At 38.4% G+C, this 22,366-nt stretch overlaps 1 protein-coding gene across 4 annotated transcripts in view; it reads left to right on the top strand.

Annotated features, from left to right (window-relative positions):
- The window catches only part of RAPGEF5 (Rap guanine nucleotide exchange factor 5), a 227,598-nt gene that overhangs the window by 121,705 nt on the left and 83,527 nt on the right, over positions 1-22,366 (top strand). For 3 of the 4 annotated variants that reach the window (XM_014830572.3, XM_044766055.2, XM_070510112.1), the window contains exon 9: positions 5,439-5,564. In XM_014830572.3, the coding sequence (XP_014686058.2) occupies positions 5,439-5,564 (126 nt within the window). Of the gene's footprint in view, positions 1-5,176; positions 5,565-22,366 lie in introns of those variants that run through there. The other variant, XM_070510121.1, reaches the window with a different exon arrangement.

Below are 22,366 nucleotides of genomic sequence, written 5' to 3'. Positions count from 1 at the left end.
CTCCTCTTTTTTCCCTTGAGGAAGATTAGCCCTGAGCTAACATCTGCACCAATCTTCCTCTGTTTTTTTTTGCATGTGGGATGCCTCCACAGTGTGGCTGATGAGCAGAGTAGGTCTGCACCTGGGATCTGAACCTGGGCTGCCAAAGAAGAGCACGCAGAACTTTAACCACTCCCCCCAGGGGCTGGCCCCCTAGAGCTGGGTTCTTTTTACCTTTTGTCATAAAGCTTGTTCATTTATCATCCTTGTAGCCTTTCCTAAGGGAATCCTGTCCAAGTCTCATTTTACCACTAAAAGAATGGACCCAACATTTTATGACTCCATTTATAAAGGAAACAGACTTTTCATTTACATTCATAACGTTTCTCTTCTCCAATACTGAAAAATCATATGAATAGCTTTAATTATATATTATGGAGACTTTTTTTTTCTTCAAAGCAGACCTTGAAATAAGGTTCTTAAATAATTCTTCTGACGGTTACACATTAATCTTTTATTTTTTTCTGGCCTAGCAGTGTTAGGTAAACTGTTTATAATTAATTTCACATAGAAAAATTAAGTAGTCCAAGAATGGGAAAGTCTAGTCAAGGACTGTTAGTTATCTTACTTCTCCTGCCATAACAAAGCTCCCAAAATATATTAATAAATTCTTGGGTTTTTTTAATTAAATCACTAAATTATGGAGCTGTGAAAGGGACCCCCCCCCAGAGAAGATCTGGCTTAGTGAGGTGCTTTCAAAGAGGACTGCCTTATGTAACTATCTAGGATGTGCCAGCACCTCTCTGGGCTTAAAGTTCTCCAGGGAATTTAGAAACAGTCATAAATACTCCTTGAAAGCCTTTTTTGATAGTTGCCAACGTAAGGAGTGCTACAGAACTAATTATCTTGTGAAAGTACATCTAGAAATTATGCAGAAACCAGAAAATCAAGACAGCTATATTCCTTTTTTAATCATAAGATGATTTAGTTATCAATATGAAATAAATCAATCTGAAGCCCATTTTTAAAAGTAATAGCATTTTGTGTTTAAAATACTCAATTTGTGCACCCATGTATCTGATTCTAATAAAAATGTATTTCCTCAAGAAAGAAAAGTCTGTATTTAGGATCCTAAGCGTGTGAAATGAAGACTGTTTAGAGTTCTTTAAAAAATCCTGCTCACACAGAGACCAAAAGAGTAGGCAAGTTCTCTTAAATTTCCTCTACTAAGTCCCACTCTTATTGCTGATGATATTATTGGTTATTTTTTTTTAATGTATTTGGGACCCACAGACAGAAGGAAAGACTCTCCAAGCAGAGTCTGTGGGAGCTTAACCCAGTTGCTTTGGAGCCTGTGCTGGTGAGAAGAGAGAACAGGCTCATTCCCACTTGCCAAGTTAGTTAGCTCCAAAGTGCTTTCCTCCTGGGTACCACCCCTGCCTGGCTCCAGTCACATGCATGCCCTCTGTTATACAGGGGTGCCACACTGAGGAGCAGAGAGAGATTAGGACTAACCCATTTCACTACTGAATAAACAACCACGGAGCAGGTCCTGAGGTTGCAGGGTTATTCACATCCTCTCTCCACCAGCAGGACAGTATGTTAAACACTGGGGGGAAAATATGGATGGAAAGAGAAGAAATTCTAGATGGTCGAGATAAATGAATTTTCTAGATAACAGAAACTTATTCCTTTGTGTGAAACAGTCGAAGAATATTAATCATTTTTGTATAGAAATCTCCCTGAATGGTTTCCTTGTCTTCTTAGTTTAAAGGAGAATATGTAACACCTCTGATCCTCTTTTACTCTCTAGTATTGATTAAAAGAGCATCTTCGAGATGGCCCTATGTGTAGCATTATCACAGGTATGGACTCTGTTAAAATCCTGACAAATAGAAATAGGTCCCAAGGAGGATGGCTAGGATGGAAAAAGGACCCAAAAATAAAATCAAGTGGGCCCTTAGTCATTATTGACAGTCTTATTCTGCAATCCTTAAACCACTGTCCAGTTTCCTCTTCTCTTAGGAGCTGACAAACCACAACCTACTGCCTGTTTTTGTAAATAAAGTGTTACTGGGACACAGCCATGCTCATTCATTTACATATTGTCTCTTGCTGCTTTTGCACTAAAATTGCAGAATTGGGTAGTTTCACCAGAGACCATATGGCCCACTGGGCCTAGAATATTTACCCTCTGGCCCTTTACAAAAAAAAGTTTGTGAATTCTTGAAACCGAAATGCCTATTACATGCCTTCTTTTTGCATACCTCCAGCATCTTCTCACAGTCCTTACTCAGCTAATAACTTGATACTATTTTTCTGGGAAATAGGGGCCTTCAGAAAAGAATTTCCACATGTTCCCACCATGAGATATGCCAACCTACCTGCATGTTTACCCCTGTGCTTCACCTTCCCTCCTGTTAAAGTGAGTGAAATACTCATATTCATGTTTCTGTCTGAGAGTAGATCTTTATGCTCTCTTTCCCACTCAAGGACACCGCTCCTAAAAGGGACACTCTCTCCCTCCTACATCATCAAATTTCTCTCTGTTCTGGATGATTTCTAATAAAGATAAATATGCTGGACTATCCCTCACCTTAAGCAAGCAAGCAAGCAAGCAAGCAAAACTCCCTTCAATATCACTCTTAGGTAGTGCCCTGTTTCTTGTAACAGACCTAGTCAAAAGAGTTGTCTCTCATTCTCTGTTAAAGCCATGCTCATGAGGGTTTTTGTTTTCCCTACCACTTTTTTTGTTTAAAAAAATGGTATGTTCAAAGTCACCAATTAGTTTCATCAAATTCAGTGTCAATTATTTTGAATTCATCTCTTTTGATATTTTAGCTGCATTTGATACAGTTTTTACTCCCTCCTCCTTGAAACACCTTCTCCACTGCTCACCGGGTTCTCCTCCTGGAGCCGCTCCTTCTTACTCTCCTTTTCTGATTGCTCCTCATCTTCCCAATCTCTCAACATTAGACTCGGTTCGTGGATTTCTTCTCTTCTCTGTTTACATCCACAGGTAACCTCACTCATTCCTCTGGTTTTAAGTACCATCTACACTGTGATAACTCCCAAAGCCTTATCTCCAGCCTGGACTTCTCCTTTGGACCTCCAGGCTGCCAACCCAGAGCTCCACTTGGATGTCTAATAGGCATATTCCTTCCCAGACCTTCTCCCCTAGTCTTCCCAATCTCAGGAAATGATAACCGTACCCTTCCAGTTACTCAGGCCAAATATCTTGGAGACAACAAATTCTGTTGGCCCTGCCTTTGGAATATATCCAGATTCTAACCACTTCTCACCATCTCTGCCGTTACCACAAGTTCCAAGCTATCTCTTGTCTGAAGACCGGTCTTCTAATTGGTCTTCTAGCTTCAACTACTTCTCCTCACCTAACAGTGTTTTCTCAACCCAGAAGACAGAATGATCCTATTAAAGTATAAGTCAGATTATGTCAATCTCATTGAAACCTTTCAAAGGATTTCCATCTTGTTCAGAAAAAGAATCTAAACTCCTTACACATCCTGTAAGGAAGCTACATGATCTGGTCTGACATCACCTCTCTGGCCACTCATACTGGTCTCCCTCTTACCAGCTCTGCTCCAGCCGTGCTTTTCTTTGCTCTTCCTTGAACATGCCAAACATACCCAAGCCTCAGGACACTTGCACTTCTGTTCCTCTGCCTGAAACACCCTTCCTCACTTCCTTTAGGTCTCCACTCAAATGTTATCTTACTAAAGAATCCTTCCCAGACATTCCTATCTTAGTAACACTTCAATCATTTCTCTATCTCCTTGCCCTTTTTTATTTTCCTTCCAATAATGTATTACCATCTGATATTTCATATCTCTATGTTATATAATCTACATCCTCTATTGAATGTAAGCTCCGTGACAGGTAGGGCTTTGTTTTTTGTTGTTGCTGTTCACTACTATATTCCTAGAACCTATAGTAGATCTTGGCACATGATTGCTGCTCAGTTAAAATGTCGAGTGAGTGAATGAATGAATGCATAAAGTAGGAAGATGGAGAAAATATATATGGGGAATGCTAAAAGGATATCATAAACAGTGGTATTTAAATATTCAAAAGATTGTCGTATTGGATAAGAAGAAGGTATAGTTCTGTTGCTTTAGAAGGCAAAACTAGTACTCATAGGGCGAAGTTCAGTAGTTTCAGAGTTTTGTCTAATGTGATAGGGGACTTTCCAACAATCGTGGCTCTCCAACAGTGCACAGGCTGTCTTAAGATAAACTGAGATCCCTGTCCAAGGAAACCTTGGAAACAAACTGGAGGACCTCTTGTGAGGGATGTTGGAAAAATAAATCTCTGACCTTGGTGGAGGAATTCCACTTGCTGTCCTTTGGGAATCTGTGATTTGGGCCACTTCAAGGATTTGTTAATATCCTTCCTAGTTGTTGGAGAAACTTCTAGAGAATAGTCTTTCTTTGCATGGGTGGTCCCATTTCTCTGATGCCCACTCAACAAAATGGTTATCTTTAGCACAAAGCGTTAAGACCATGAAGCTGTGATCACTTACTGGCCCCCTCTCCGTATTTGGTCATGTTGCTGAGTCCATTAAAATTCTGTAGGTTGTATTGGGTGAAACAAAGATTCCATGGTTTTGGCTGTTCTTGCCAAGAGTAACTTCAGATTTCTTTATTAGATCATGTCCTGATATGGCAATGTGAACCATTTTTGAAAGAATTTGAGCAGAAACAGTTTGTAATTTTTGTGTTGTAACGAATGCATTTTTTTTTCTAATCAAAATCCTTGATTCTCCTCCATATTACTCAGGTACTTTGGTGTAATAAAAAATATGATGCTTTATGGATCATTTCCAAACCATGATGGAATTTTAAGCTTTCTTTTTTCAGTTTATTTCTAATAAACTTTTCCACCATATTTTGTGCAGTATTGGAAGTATTTTGCTCATAATGCCCCGTAGTAACTTTCCAGTTGTGAAAAAAAATTATCTTGTGATCTTCTTAACTGTGTATTTGTACATGGAATGGTCTGGTGGAGCTAAAGAGTTAGGAGGTTGTGTTCTGTTATTTTTAGTACTCTGTATCACTTCACCCTTATGGCCGGAGTAGTTCCTGGCTAACTTTCCCATGAGTTTTTAACCTCTTGCTAGGCTTATGTAACAGGAAACAGGCTGTCAGGAACAAATACTGGGATATCAGGAGCAGACTTCAGTAGCAAATGATTTAGTTTGCTCTGCCCTTCACCCTCTTAAAGTAGACTGATAAATGATCTCAACTTTAAGTCTTTTGGTGCTGCGTTTCTAGATTAAAATAACACAGTTTCAGTTCTGGAAAGGCAAAATATTTTACCAAGACCATGATTTAATCCAGGCGACGGAGAAGATGAGCTTATTATAAGGTGAACTTTTCAGTGGTGTCATGTCCTGGGACTGTGGATTTAAGTATATCTTCGCTTTTTCTCCAACTCTTAAGGCAGGGGTGATGTGCAAGCTTCAGGAGAGAGATGATATCGGACGAATTGAACTGGTCCAGAAGCTGGCAAGAGAAAACTGTCAATTTCTGCAGACGGACAAAAAAGAACAGGAGAAATCTGAACACGTAAGCCCTTTTCCTCTTGGGGATGCAGGTTTGAAGGAGTGGAAAATATTTCTGCCCAGCTGTACATTTGAAGGAAAGAATATTTTATTTTAAATTCTTTAGGTTTTGTTTTTTTCCCCCCTCCAAAAGCATCTGCCTTAGTAAAGTCACAGCTGCTCATAGCTCTGAGCCAGTGGTTTATGACACTGGACTTGTAAGATAACTCTTCTCAAAAGTAAATCATGTGGAAATATAAGGACACGTGAGTAAATATGAATCCGTGTCTATTTATGATCCTGATTTGATGGCTTTCAAGTTCGGCTTGGGGAGTTTCACCCTATCTGTTTGTAGAATATGAATTTTGAAAGAACATTCTGATGTATTTTTATGTTTGGTACACGGGTGGATCTAGTGACCAAGCAAATGTGTCTTAGATCACTAGAGATGAATAAGAACAGAAGACCAAGTGAGAGCATCAGAAGGGCGTTGTCCCGGTATCTTATGAATGTTTGTGTTCCAACAAGAGTTATATTGTTTGGATGTAGTGAAACTGGAGGAAAGGGACACTCTGCTCGGTTCTTCTGAAAGCGGTTATTCAGATTGAGCCTTAGAACTGAGAATGCTGCCGTCATGCTGGGAAGACAATGGGACTACTTTCTTCTGCTACATGTTATTGTCTGTTGACTTTTTGTTGTTGTTTCTAAGACTTGACACTCAGTGCTGAACTATCCAGGATTGCTCATGAAAGGGAAAATTCCTTAGTGCTTATAAACATGTCTCTCTCTGACTTTAATTTTTCCTTGGAATTTTATTTTCAACCCTTTCCAAGGGGGAAAAAGTGCTTCAGGCTTTTTCTGTTCCAAGGCCATCAATACAATGTTAGAGTTTTACTGAGCAGGAGAGGAGGTGAAATGTTCAAGAAGGGCAGGCTGTTTAGTTTAATAACATAACACATCTCTAACAGTGGGACATCGAATCATTACAATTGGTCTCTCAAGGGGAGGAATAATTAGGCAGTTTCAAAGCCTTGTAATTGCAGCTATTTCAGAGGTGACTATTGAGTTTAAGTGCAAGTGGAGGTCTCAGGAGCTTTCACTTAGCTGGGTAGTATTGATAAATTTAGGAATTTGTTTAAGTTGTTAAAAGTATCCTAAAATTTGACTCTATCAAAGACTGACTCTTAACCTCTGCTGTGACCTTAAAATATTTGAATATCCTACTATGTGGCTTAAATTTCTCAAAACAATATTCCTTTTCATTCATTTTAATTAGAAGAGCAGTAGTTTTCATAAGCTATAGTTTATTGATTTCAAGATGCATGTTTCCCCCACCTTTTAGCATCTCTGAAATCAGAATGGGTCTTAATTATTGATGGTATGGAACGTGTCATAGTTTACAGTAGTCCCCCTTATCTGCGGTTTTGCTTTCTGTGGATTCAGTTACCCAGGGTCAACTGCAGTTCGAAAATATTAAGTGAAATACTCCAGAAATACACAATCCATAAGTTTTAAATTGTGCGCCATTCTGCCTGGGACGCTATATCACAGTGCTTACATCATTCACCTCACTTCACCTCACTTCACCTCATCACGTAGGCATTGTATCATCCCACATCACCACAAGAAGGGTGAGTACAGTACAATAAGATATTTTCAGAGAGAGACCACATTCACATGACTTTTATTACAGTATATTGTTATAATTGTTCTATTGTATTATTAGTTATTGTTAATCTCTTACTGTGCCTAATTTATAAATTAAACTTTATCATAGACGTGTATGTATAGGAAAAAACAGTTACATGTAGAGTTCAATACTATCCACGGTTTCAGGCATCCACTGGGAGTCTTGGAAAGTATCCCCCATCAGATAAGGGGGGACCAGTGTAATTGTGAGCATTTTTCTTTTTCAGTAGTCCTTAAAATGAATGATATATTTTGCAATGGATTGTATATTCAATTCAACGGACCAACAATAATCTGAGGGTAGGGCAACATCTTTTAAATCAAACAAACAGTAGAGTACCACTTCACCAAGGTTAGAAATCATCTGTCTCAGGCCAACAAACAACTTATTGAAAAGGTACCTGTGTGCCTTATGTTTAGTTCAGTCCAGAATATTACATTCAGCTAATGAGAATATAATATGTTCCAAATATAAAATAGAAATCGGAACTTGGTGCTGATAATTGTAAATACTTTTAACATGAAACAAATTTATGGGTAGAAGGTTTGCAACTTTGCTTATGGTTATCTACTCTCTGTTATCTTTAAACTTTCATTTTAAGACAGTAAAATAGAACACTAAGGATTTTTACTTCTTGCGTGAATGTCATAATATGGATGCATTAACAGCTCTGAAGTGTTTGTGCTGCTGAGAGGAAAGATGGTGTCTAAATGAACATGGGAATTATGGCCTTCTCTATGTAGACTTTTCTACTGAAACTTAAAGTAAGGAAAGGTGAATATTAAGGATCCTTCTTCTTTAGTGATAAATAGAAACTTAGGCATTCTGTGACCTCCCTCCTGCAGGAGGACAGCAGTTGAACTAATCAACTCTCAAGGCTGATATTTATATAGTACTCCACTAAGTGCATTATTTGATACTAGATGCTTACACTTTTAACAATAATTTATTAGGAATAAAAACCATTTGGGGGGCTGGCCCCCTGGGCTGGTGGTTGAGTTTGGTAGGCTCCACTTCAGCGGCCCAGGTTTGGTTCCTGGGCACAGACTTACGCCACTCACCGGTGGCCGTGCGATGACAACAACCCACATACAAAGTAGAGAAAGACTGGCACAGATGGTAGCTCAGGGTGAATCTTCCTCAGTAGGAAAAAAAAAAAAACCCCAACAAAACAAACACAAAAACAATCTGGTAGATTATTTTACTGCTTTTTTTGTCTAAAGCATTTGATATATCTATACCTTTGCTTGCACATGGAGTTCACAGTGTCCATGAGATGGATGTAACATTTTCATTTTTCCTGGCCTCACTTTCTTTTCAATAGGGGCCGTCTACTCTTGCTCTTGAAAGCTCAGTTGTAACACAGAATGAATAGAGGAAACTGCAGTTTACATAATGTAAACCTAGTTCTGCACTTTCCTCTTCTTGTTATGACAACAACAATAATGACCAAACCCTAGAGTTACATATAGATTTTCTTTCTTTTATGATTTTAAAATGCTTCAAGTACTTCATCTACCATTCCTGGGCCAAAGTTATTTAAGTGGACAGTGGTGAAATTTGAGTTAGAATCCAAGTCGCTTATTGACTCATTCTTTTACCAAACCGCAGTGCTTCTCTGCTTCTGGAATGCCACATCCCTTTTTGTACATAAGTGCCAAAGTGAGAAAGCTACTTTGAGGTACTGCTGCATAGAGATAGAAATGAATTTGATGGAATAAAGCTTTTGTTGCTGGTATGTCTTGTTACAAATTGAAGGGGCTTAGGGCTTTCTAAGTAGCCATATCTAATATTTTCTTAAACTGGTAAATGCCATGATTATAAATGCATGCAATTAGAGAAACACTTCACTCTGTGCTTGTGCCAAGATGTTTCTGAAATAAAAAAAGTTAAATGTATAATTATCACAAGTTTCTCGAGAAGCACTTGGTTTTCCTCTTTTATATTAACAAGCAGTAGGCAAAATTAGCCAGCACTCATTCCTAAGTGTTGAAAATTATGTGAGAACTTTAAGAAGGGGTCAGGAATTGGCTATTTCTTTTAAACATTATAAGAATGACATTAACATTGGGTTATTTATTCTTTAAAGAATAAAGAGAAGGTAATCTCTTATGGAGGCATCACGTTTTCTAGCCTTAATCCTATGATTATATCAATAGAGGAAGGGGCTTGTGTTACCAAATGAGGACGTGTCGGCTTGACCTTGAAGAATGACCAATGTTCATAGAAGGGCAGTGCAGGGAAAAGCATTTAAGGCAGAGAGACCAGCAGGAAGATGCATGACTAGATGATTCATGGGGAATGAAGGTAGTGGGCTGTATGGGAGGCTAGAATTCAGTTGTGAAAGACCGAGTAAGCCACCCGAGGGAGTTTAGACTTGCTTTTCTGGCAAAGGGAAGCCATCAAAGAAGGGAAGTGGCATAATCAAAGGTGGTCTTCCTAAAATCCCTCTGGCATCAGTTTAGAGGAAAAATGGAGTGGGGAAGAGGGACGTATTGGAGAGAACCCTTGGAAAGCTGTTGTAGTGAGTCAGGAGAGAGATGTAAGCCTGAACCAGGGCGGCAACTATGGGAAATGAGAAGTCCGCAGATGTTGAGAGTCATTTAGATGGTAAAATTGGCAGAATTTGATGACTGCTAATGGGAAGGGATATGTGCTAATTTATATTAAGAAATTTTGAATTTTTATTGTTTTATGTGGTATAGTGGTAGACATGAGAATGTTCTGTTTATCACCAAAATGGTTGTTCACTTTTGCCAAAAAGCTACATAAGACATTTACCTTGCTTTGTTTTCCTGTAGTATGTTTCCGGTGTCTGAGATACATTCTAAAGCACTTAGTGTTTATCTCATGAACAAATTGTTAGATGGGGGTTCTGGCTAACAGTATGGGGACCACATAAACCTTCTTCTTAGACTAGACACTTTGACAATACCTTAAGGACGGAGAATCCCTGGTAGCCCCAAAATAAACTGAATTATTTGGCCAAATCTTTGGCATTTGCTGCAATGTTGTTTGTACTTCAGATTTCACGGTGACTCTAGAGGTGCTCTCCTGACCCATGTAGACTGAGTTGGTGTTACTAAACTGTTATTCCAGAATACTCTTGGTCATTTATTTATTCAGTACACCTTTATTAAAGCTGATGCTATAGGGATCCAGAATAACTATGATAGCTCTGACCCTGAAGGAGTATAGTCAAGTTGTAGAGAAGACGTTGACACAAATAACTGAGACACAAGGAGGCAGTGATGATTTTCTCAAAGAGATACATAGGAGTTAGAAGAATTTACACCTAGGGAAACAGGATTCTCTATATGGTAGAGGTAGAGTTTGATGTGGACCTTAAGGTAGGTTTTAGGTTGGATTTAAACAATTCAAGTGGAAGAAAAGCATTCCCAGTGGGAAGAATAGCATTCGAAAATGTACAGAAGTGTCAAAATACAAGGTGTTTTTTGGAAATCCAAAACCATTCTGTGTCACCAGAGTACCAAGAGTGGGCATGAAGGGGGAGATGGTGACAAGGAGGCAGGTGAAGGAAGATTTAGTGAGAAATGACATTGGGACCAGACTGCGAAGGGTATTGAGGGCTGAGAAGTTTCACTTCATTCTACAAATAAAGAGGAGCCATTGACTTGTTGGTCTTGTTAGTTTTCATAAAAAAGGAGGATGAGTGGGGCCTTATGTGAGGTAAATGATATTATTTCAGTATAACAAATTAGAAGGCTGAGGCTGATGAGTGATTAAGCAGAACTGGGCGAAGCGTGAACTCAAGTCTGATCATATGTGGAGCACATCTTCTCAGCAATCACCCTTGCAGGGAGGACTGAGAGGAAGGAGGACAGGAAGCCAGGCTGACAAGAATCATGATAGTCCTCAGAAAGACGAACAACTAGGAGGACAGCCCTGGGGGAAAGAGACAGAACAATAATGTATTGAAGGGCTGGTGGTGGTAGATGGGGGAAGGTTGAAAGAAAAGGGAATGCTAAGGTGCTTGCTTAGTTTGAGTCCTAACTTAGATTTGAAAAGCATATAAACGGTTCAGATTTTAGTATCTGTGAAACAGCTATATTAAAATATATATATCTAGATGTGAATCCTATTTTCTGGAATGCAACTGCACTCTTTACTGAAAGACCGAAACTATTTTTCCTGAAATGTAGCTTATGCTTGTAGAGTAGAAATACCAACAGTAGCTCCTAAACTGAGTTCCTCATTTCCAAATTGCAGACATGAGAGTCTATAAAGTGTATGTGAAAGTCGTGCTAAATGCCGCTTTCCCTAGGGACTCTGTCCTTATCCCTCCCTTTCCCGCCCGTTTTCTTTCAGTTCCTTTGTTAAGTCTGGGGACCCACCCCACTTCCTTCCCTTTTCTAATTCACTTATGAAATATGGGTGGGAAGGGGATTTTGCACATTCTGAACCTGAATCTTGGCATAGTCTGCGGCCAGGGTAGGGTCCCTATCACTCAGCCTCAACCGGAATTTCCTTTTCCCTGTTTCCTGCAGCCTCATCCTGGAATTCTGCCTGCGTCAAAGGGTCCCTTGTTCAAGGATTACAAGGGGAGAAGTGGTTTGGGGTATTCTGGCTTCTGCCACTCTTATTTCACATACTAAAAAGTTGGTCTCTGCCTTTTCCCAACGTTTATTTCCCATCTATTGCATTGTGTGTGGTTTTTTTAAAAGCCTAAATGTAAGATGAAAACTCTCTTTTTACACTATAAGAAATACTAAAAGGAAAAGTAGTTTTATCATTCTGTATTCAAACTTGCATTGTACATCTAGGCAAGTGAAATTAAGAGCAATCATGGCATTATTTGAAGTTTAGTAGTAATTTAGTTTAACCAAGAAACTACTTAAAGATAGATAGAATTTTATAACCTTATTGCTTAGTATTGAAAGCCAGAATTCAGATGTAATAGTCAATTCATAATATATTAAGTTGCCCACCACTGAGAAATTGCTGCATAGAAACCATGTTACTTGTTTTAATAGCAAAATCCTGACTATGCGTAGGTTTAGTACCAAAGTACCTTTTCATAGGAAATAGGCTTCCGTGAGCAAGTTGTTATAGTTTATACTTAATCAGAATTAATATAGTCACAGAGTAACATAAAAGTGGTAGAAGATAGTTCTTGCCTCCAAGAAGTTTTCTAGTTGGGGAAAAATTCACACATGGAAAACAAGTAACCATTCAAGACAGTATTTAATAAAGTGTTTAAATAATTCCACAGGCATTCAGAGAGAGGGAAATACCTCTGGTAGACGTATTTCACATTGCAGCAATCCATGCACTCCTTTATTCAAAAACAAGGTTTACAAGTTTGGTTCGCTCATGTACTCTTTAAATTCTGTGTGGGTTTTTTTGTCCTCTAGAAAGTCACCGATGTGCTCGTGCTGTCTGGTGGAACCATCTGCTCATTAGCTGTATTTTTAGGTTCTCACAAGAAGCCCATTGCAAGTCCCGACAGTTTTAAGAAATTGGTTTCAGCATTTTGAAAGATAGAAGAATTTGTCATTATGCTATTTATTTATTTTTCTGAAAATACTCAAGTTTATTTTAAAAGGCCCAATTAAGAAAGTTGATACTGGCTTTGAGATTTATCAAACTCATGTTCTCAAAGAATCTTGCATTCCCAGTGGTACAGATGCTGCTCCTTAAGTTTATTACAGTCTTATACTTGTAAAATTAAAATAACCATAGCCTCTCTGTGTGAGAAATAATTAAAGTGAGATATGGAAAAATAAGTTATCTTTCTTTGGCTTTTGCCCCCCTCAGTGGTATATCTCACTCCAGACCACTGGCAACCTTATATTCTTTTCTTCTCTACCCTGACCAAGGCCTAATCTACATTGACATAACAGCATTATTACCTTGTGGATTGTTGTCTGATCAGGTAACATTAGAAATCTTTGGTGGTTTGGTTTCATTTGGGTTTATAGGGGATGCTTTCAGACAAAAAGGTACAGAAAAAAATGCAGACAGATGGACAGTACTTCATGATAGCTGTGCACTTCTGAGGCTTGGAGAAATAGAAGCCTGAAGAGATGTCAAGGAGTAGGGTGACACATGTACCAAGTTAGAGTGTGCCTTGCTCCCTGGGGCCTGCCCTGATACATCGCTGCCTTCAGGGGGTTAAGGCTTGCCAAGAATTTCAGAGACTGAATTCACAGTTACTTGTACAATAAGTGTTATGCAGGGTGCTATGGAAGCTTCTCCCAGGAAGCTCAGCTGGTCTGGGAAAAAAGGCACGTGTTCCTGAGGAAGAGACAGAATCTGAAGGGTCGGAAGGGTTACAAGGAGAAGTGAAGAAGGACAGGAATTCCAGGCAGAGGAAAGAGCATGTGTGATGACGTGAAGAGGATGCAGAGAGAGGATGCTGCAGCTCTAGAGGCAGAACCAAGTGGCTGGAGCATAAGGAGGCAGGTGGTGAGGGAAGAGGCTTAGGGGCCAGAGGGCGCTGAGCCTTATAGGCTTAGCCAAAAATTGTGTGCTAAGAGCAATATTGAGCTCTTGTGAAGAATTTAGTAAGCAACAGAGAGAGAGAGAGATGGTTAGATTTGAATTTTAGAGATTCCTCTGCTGCAGAGAGGAAGTGGGTTTGCAGGGGAAAAAGGGTCACACTCGCTCCTTTCAGAGCTCTAACTCTCCTCACAGTCCTCCCTGTTGGTTTTGCATGAAGCAATAACCTGCATTAACATAAAGGCTTTGCTGTGAGGAGCTCAAGTCTGGAGCCTTGAGCAAAAGTCCCAGTGAAGATAGAGTGTCCAATTACAATTCAATTCTAATTTATTAGCTTTACCCTAAAATATACTGCTACATCATCATTTTCTTTAAAAAGCTAACTTTGATTCAGTCCTGTTTTTGTTGAAATGAATTTTGAGCTTGCATGTAATGTGAATCCTTTGTTAATAAACACCATGCAGGCATATATGTTCACTTTAAATATATTTACTTGGCTGTTTGATATTTGCCACATATTGATTCCGCCGAAGTTCGGTGATTTCTGAGTGATTCAGACACTTGAGATGATAAAGATAAGGGAAAGGAATTCATAAAAGATTTCCATGTAGGATGCAAAGAACCTTTTTTTCCCTTTTGCTATGGGAAGTGGGTGGAAAGGAAAAGTTCCATCTGGCGTACAGCAGCCCTAAATGTTGTTTTAAGATAGCAAAAATAGAAGATTGCTGAAAATATCATAACAAGATAACAGACTGTGGGCAAGTGTACAGTATATATTTTTCTAATAAATCATGATAAATACCCATATTTACTTAAAACATGACTATGTTCTTATTTGTCATTACATAAAAATTTGCCTTTAATTTTTAAAACATAGTGCAATCCAATACTGAAGCAAGAAGCACTTGGTTTTTTGATCTATAGAAGTCAATGCTGTAACACTTAGGTTTACCTGGAAGAGGTTTTTATATTTTGTTTGTTTGTTTGTTTTCTTTTCCAATATTTCCCTCCTGTATTAAACAAATAGAGAAATAAAGTATGGCATGTATGTTCATTTATTGTACGTTTGTACATAATTAAGTGAGCAAGGCTCAACAGTTTTAACAAACCCTTGTAAATGTCCTCTTGTTCAGGTTCCAGGAATGGCTGGGCATGATTGAAGCAAGCTGAGTCAGAACAAAGGATTAGGGACTCCTCAAGATCCAAGAAACACATAGAGGAAGAGAATAATGGTGATAATGAGACAATTAAGATGGCAGGAAGTGGCTTAGGGGTAGGGATTTGTAAGGAGGTTCATGAAAACTTAATGAGTCATAAGAGCATATCTTGGTGACCTCAAAGGTGGAGATAGGGTGGAATGTGTCAAGGTAAAATTTTGTCCCTGTGCAATCAAAGAGGGGAGAGAGTGGTACTTCATACAGATGATTTTTTAAATCTTTCTTGAGCTTGCCTTAGCTACAATTTATAGAGGTAAAACAAGCTTTATATTGAGACTCTTATGAATAAAGAATTCTAATGATCCCCATATGGTGCAATACATAATAAAATCTCAAACTGAATTTTATGGTTGATAGATGCTATCACTTTCTCCCTGTTCAGTGAACTTATTGTTATTACAAGTTGGGGGATTGTGATGATGCGTGATTTTTTTTTTTGCAATCAACCTGAGTATCCTAAGTTTTCCCCTGAAAGTCATAGGCAGTGGAAAGAACTTTTGATACCATGTGTCTTGATTGTTTGGGTAAGAAAAAATTTTGTTCAAAAACTGGAACCTGCTAAATAGGATTATAAAGAGTTTCCTCTATAACGGGCAATAAATACTATATAATCCATTAATTTTGTTGGGAGTTTGTTAATCACAAAATTTAAAAATATTTCCATTGATAATATTCTAGTAAAATAGATACCTTTTAGCCTCTGTAATCAGAAGCAAACAATCGTTAATAAAAATAGTAATTACCAGAAATCCTTCAGGTTTGTTAGAGAAAGTTGTAATTCAGTCTTTGTGTTCCTGAAGTTATAGTTTGTGGAGCCCTAAAGTGAGGCTAGCCTGATTGAAATCACCCTTGCCCCAATAAAACATTTCTGTTGAACTGTATTTCCCTACTTCTTAGCAGTTACCCTATCAGAAAATTAACACAGCAACTCCTGAAAGGAGACACAAACAATTTTGTCAGCAAAAAATAAATGGGATTATTCAGTGCTTCTCATTAAATATCCAGAGGGAAGCACAGATCTAAATATTATCTCAGTATTAAAACAGTATTTAGATATAACTCTAAAATCATGGGAACCAAGAGGGTAATTGAAGCCATGGAGATAACACTGTCTCCTCTAGTAAATTGTATGACTGAAATTTTAAAAGATGTAAATGCGTGGAACCACAGAATATAAAATGGCAGAGACGGGAGCACACATGGCCCAAGTTGGTGGTGATTTATACCTACAGGTTTGAGATTAAGGAATAAGTCAACAAGATGTTGAAGGGTGGATTTTGACCTTGGATGAGGCAGAATTCTGACTAACCCTTAAAAGCCAAGAGAGGAAACCTTGGCACAAAGCAAAGAGCCAATTTTATTCTGATTGTATTTTAAGGAATATACTTGAATGCCAGATACTTGTGGACAGAAACCTTTCATGACTTGTTGAACTACTAAATGCCATTTCCATTGTAATTTGGCAATCAAATCTGACCTTTATCTCAATTTTAAGTAGATCCCATTTCCATCCCAAGTCAGTACATCTCGAATTCCTGTCCTTTGGGTGTTACTCGTAATCTTGGCCTATAGAGGAGACCTGCACAGACCTGAGAAAAGCTCACCACACCCTGGAAAAATCTTTATTAATAAAGATCACAGCAGCCCTAGGTACATTCAATATCTGCAGCTGCTTATACCCTTCTGCCCCACCCTCTGTGGTGTGCCATTTTTGCATCTTAGCTCTGACTTCTACTTTTGTGCTCCACATGTGGCTACCTTTGGGGAAGAATGTAATGAAAGAGTGTTTTGTTGGTCCCATTTTGGCCCAAAGCTAAGTTTTGAGACCCCTTCAACCCAGAAGAGAAAAGTCAGGAATGGTGTCTTTTCTGACAGAGGATGGTGGGCTCCAGACATCTCAGTCTGAGGGATCCTAGAAAGAAAAGAAGAGTTGGGTAGCACAGGCCTGTGGAAGATCCAGAATGAACTGAATGTGCCGCCTTTAGCTGAATGTGGTGACCCACCATCACTGGGGAATTCCATCACTTACCTAACTGCACTGAGGACGTCAGACAAAGGCCAGCGTCCCTCATCAGTCAGACACTTAGTTTCTCCATCATTAGAGCTTATCTCAGATTCCCATGCTTGAGTTCATGGAGATGATTGGAAAGCATCATATCAGGTGAAGATCGGGCACAGTTAAATAGCTATTTAGCTTGCTGCCTCCAGGAGTGGTTCTTCAACCACAACACATAAAGCTGATTTTGTTGAGGTCCTAAATAATTTTTAATCTCTGTAGAACTTTTCCCTTTTCATATGTAGAACAAATTTTTTAAATATCTGGCTAAGATTAATTTATCCTTGGCTTTATTCACTGAGAAAAGCATTTGTTGAGCAGCTATGAGCCAGGCGTCACACAAAATAGAACAGAGACAGAAGTGAGCAAGATCTGATTGGAGCCCCAAAGGCACCCACCATTTAGGGAGGGAGAAGGATGAGAAAACAAACACAGGAGAGTGAAGAAGGGCAGTATGCAGACAGAAGAAAGAAAGAGGTGTCCTTTGAATAAAGTATTTGTTTCCAGAAAATTGTTTCCTCACATTCTTGTGAGGTATTTGCAAAATTAAACATCATCTTTTTTACTTCGTGGGTTATGACCAGGTAAGGACACAAATCATCAATGGCAAAGATCATAAATATCCAATCTAAAGACAGTTACGTATTGTTGGCATTTACCATTCTCCCCTTCCCTCAGTTTCTAGCTAAAATATATTTTTCCAAAAAAAAAAAATCAGTATATTACAGATAGTTGTTGACCTGTTTTACTGATTAAATTTGTTTTCAAAAACAAGCTTCATTCTCGAAGAAGTTTATAGGTGTTTAACAGTCAAGAATAAGGTATCAGGCAGTTTGCTGGAATTTATAGCACATTTCTGTTAAAGATTTTTTTGTTTAATGTTCTACTGATTGTAAAAGTAATACATGCCTTTTGTAGAGAATTTAGAAATAATAGAAAGCTACTAGGAAGAAAAGAAAAGCTTAGTGATAACTAACCACGATTCCCCCTTGCCTTCCCCATATATTACTTAGACATTATGAGGCTTTCCTTATGTGTCCATAATATGCTTTACTTAATGACCTTGCCATTTGGGGGCAAATATGTTTTCAAAATTTTGCTGTTCTAAATGATCTGACATGCACATTTCTACAAAAATCTTTACCTAAGTTTAGATTTCTTCAGGATAAATTTCTAGCTGGGTAATTACTACTCACAGGTATGAGCTGTGTTAATCTCTTTTATGTTTTTTGCTCCACTACTTGCCATAAAGCTTCTGCCAGTTTTCACTTACATCAGCAGTACATGAAAGTACTTGTCTTGTAATGCCCTCAACCTCACCCTCACTCTCATTTAGTGTTATGATTTTTAGGATGAGAAACTAAGTATTTTTGTTGGATTGATTGGGGAGAAAGTATTATCTTGTTCAAATTTACATTTCTTTTCTAGTAGGGTTGAATATTTGCAATGGATAGCAATCCATTTATCTTTCTTCTGTAAATAATCTATTCACCTCCTTGTCCATTTTTCCATTTGGATTTTTCTCATTGATTTGAATAAGCTCCTTATATATTAAGGATATAATATCTTTGTCATATTTGTTGCATATAGTTTTCCCCAGTTTGTTTCTTCCTTATTTACTTATTTTTATACATATATGTGCAAAACTATTCATGTTTTTTAATTTTAAAAATTGCCTTTAAATTAGAAGGTCCTCAGGCTGGCCCGGTGGCATAGTGGTTAAGTTCGCATGCTCTGCTTCAGCAGCCCAGGGTTAGCTGGTGCAGATCCTGGGTGTGGACCTACACACTGCTTATCAAGCCAGGCTGTGGCAGGTGTCCCACATATAAAGTAGAGGAAGATGGGCACGGACATTAGCTCAGGACCAATCTTCCTCAGCAAAAAGAGGAGGATTGGCTGCGGATGTTAGCTCAGGGCTAATCTTCCTCAAAAAAAATTTTATTTTCTTCTCTTTCTTCTAGGAGTTGTACTTTTCACTCAGATCTTTAATATAGTTGGGATTTGTCTTTGTAATGTAAAAGTAAGATTTCTTGATTAGCTGTCACATGCCAAATTTTTCTTCAGTTAATTTGCTATTTTGTTACCAGCATTAAAAAATCCATTTTATTCTGTAAGAATTGACATTCTGTTAACAAACTTCCTCCACATTAAATATGAGAACAAATTTAGTGAGTCCCATTACCTCTCAGAGCTTCAGTTTTTTCATCTATAAAGTTAGGATATTAGAGATCTCAGATTTCTTCTAGATCTAAAGTTCCTTTCTTAAATTGACAACCCCTCCCCTTCCCCCTAAATTCACCAGCATCCATACTTTTGAATGTTGAACACTTTTGGGAAAATGTTGCCAGTTTTTAGTGGATACCAATTGATTACTTGGAAGGCTTTGAGTAGCCATTTTTTGCTCTGATTGAATATGCCTGTCAATGCCAAAAATCATTCTGTTCTTTTATGTACTAAAAATACTCCTGTGGATAGAACTTCTAAAAATTTATTCTTTGTGAAATGGTGCTGATATGGGACAGACGGCTGATCTAGCATATCCAGCTAGAAGTATCTCTGCTATCAGGGTATTAAAGCCATATTTCAAGTCGAGTCATTAAATATTTGGAATTGTTTTTCTGAGTTCAGAATGTCCTGAGGAGGAGTGAGATACAGAACTCCCAAATAACGACAAACTAAAAAAATGCTACATCTCACTGCCTTGAACTCTTAGAAATAACAAGAAAGCGGTCTAATTATTTATACTGGCTAAGTTCATTAACTAATCACTATCTACAGCCTAACTCCAAACCACTGCTTTTTAAAAATGTGAATTTATATCTCTCCCATGTCTCTCTCTCTCATAAACAATTTACTCTTTGAGAGCAATCCTCATGTTTTCTTTGAACTTTTATCCCCAGTGTCTAGCCACTAGGCTTTCAATCAATGTCTGTTGACCTGAATCCACTAGAGAAGGCAATTGCGGGCGGTTTAAAATCTTTCCAAAGTTCAAGCACTCAAACCAAATCTGCACAAATCTCAGGTTGTTCCAGCTCCAGGATTCCACTTCATCAGAGATGGAAAGTTTTAAATTAAAGGTTTTGTAACATGGAGAATTAACCTTGGAAAGGACAAGCAGAAAAGATAGGGAGGTTCATCTAGAGTCAATTTGTAACTGTAGACAAGCCTTTGAGAGAATTCAGACTTGGTAAAGAGTAGACACAAACTTTCAAACTTCACTGAGTCACAGTTTATGGAGCAAGGATCTTACCTGGGCGGGTTTATATGTGAGGATTTCAGTTCTCTTTGGCACACAAGTACATGTTAGTATTCAGGAAAATAGAAGATATTTTTGTCTGTATTGTCACTTAAGTACTTCCATTTCTTTTCAATCCATTCTTCTCTTCCCTCCACACCCATGCTTCACCCCAGGAAAAGAGAGAGAGAGACCTACTACTTGCAACCAAATTTATTTTTGTCTTACTTTAACCATTTCTCTTTCTTTAATATTATTAACTTTATTTATTTATTTATTTATTTTGAGGAAGATTAGCCCTGAGCTAATATCTGCTGCCAATCCTCCTCTTTTTGCTGAGGAAGACTGGCCCTGAGCTAACATTCATGCCTATGTTCCTCTGCTTTATGCTGTGGGATGCCTACCACAGCATGGCTTGCCAAGCGGTGCCATGTCCGCATGGGGGATCCGAACCTGCAAACCCTGGGCCGCCGGAGCAGGATGTGCGCACTTAACCGCTGCGCCACCAGGCCGGCCCCTTCTCTTTCTTTTTACCTCCTAATTTTGTTTGCCTCTCAAATAGTTTTAACAGTATTTCATTGCATTTTAAATTTTCTTAACCTATTTTAATACCAACTCTCCATGGCTGTGCAATGAACCAAGAGCGACACAGTAATACTTGTCTCCCAGTCTTGTTTCAAACTGTGAAATGAGGTTTCTGAGATGGTTACTGCAGAGACCAAAGGCGTGCCTCTCTGAAAACACCAAGGAATGTACAAAACATGAAAAAACAAGAGTGTTTACTTAAGATGCTTTGTATCTCTTTGCTCCCAGGCCATGTGATCTCGCAGTTGCTATGGTAACTAGGGATTGTTCATTCCATAACTTGCATGAGTACTGAGGCTACCCTTTTTCTTCCTGTTTTGTCCTCTCTGAAGTTACACATGCATGCACGTGCAGACACACACAGGCATATCCACATGTACACACGCAGACACACACATGTAAATTCACATTCACATACACACAGAAGAGATATGGAAAGAGTTTGTAGAGTTCCTTGACTTGAAGCCTTCCCTTTTTCTAAGTGTATTGCTTTATTTTTTATTTTTAAAATTTTTTTTCCAAGCTTTATTGAAGTATGATTGAGAAATAAAAATCATATATATTTAAGGTCTACAATGTGATGTTTTGGTATACATATACATTGTAAAATGATTACTACAATTAAGCTAACTAACATATCCATACCTCACATAGTTACCGTGTGTGTGTGTGGTGAGAACACTTAAGATCTACTCTCTTATCAAACTTCAAGTATTTAATACTTTTTAAATTTGAAGAATATTCTGCTGGGTCTGTTCAGAGTTAAGAGCTAGCCTTTTCAAGTAATTTCAGTTTATAAATTAGGTCTTTACTTGGTTAGGAGGCATTTCCAAACACAACTGAGTTTCCTATAAGAGGAATTTGGGAAGACAAGCCAAAGCCGTAGGAAGCACTCAGGGCTAGTTATCAAGTGCTGCTCTAAGGATCCATACGTCCTCCTGTGGTTCAGACTTTAAAGGCTTCTATAAAACTGCTGCTGTGAGTTATTCAAACCCCAGATGACAAGTGTATCTGCCACCAGAATGTAGAAACTTCATCTGAGTCATGATTTCACATAGGTTTTCAACCCATCTTTGGGCTGCTTGGGAGAAAGTGTAAATATTGATATTTTCCCTTTAGAATAGCTTTGCATGTACGACATACACACACACACACACACACACACACGCACTTGATTTGAGAATTCTTGGAAACTAGAAGGTATTTCGGGGTAACATTTATATTTGTCATTTCTGGACAATCTCCTTGGAAGCAAGATTTCAGATTTTGGGGTTTTTAAAAATTTCAGGTAGTATGTAAATTTTGAGGACCATCAAGGTATACTACTAATGAGAGAAGGAAATAAGTACTGTTCTCAGCATTAAGTCATCTCAGTTTTCTGCAAATCCCAGTGTGACAGAATCTGTCGTGAACATATCGTATAAGCAGTCTGCCTGGATGCCATGGCTGACAGGATTCACATATTCAAAGTATTGACAGGCGAAGTTTTTCTCCAGTAATCCCAGTCGTTGACAGTTTTTTCCCTTTTCTTCTGCCACATGTTAGGAAATGCTTAAGGATCTAATTTAGAATTTGAAGGCAT

Source organism: Equus asinus, chromosome 1 (assembly GCF_041296235.1).
Source record: "Equus asinus isolate D_3611 breed Donkey chromosome 1, EquAss-T2T_v2, whole genome shotgun sequence".
Lineage (NCBI taxonomy): Eukaryota > Metazoa > Chordata > Mammalia > Perissodactyla > Equidae > Equus > Equus asinus.
Note: the sequence above shows the minus strand (reverse complement) of the source record. Positions and strands in the feature narration are given on the sequence as shown.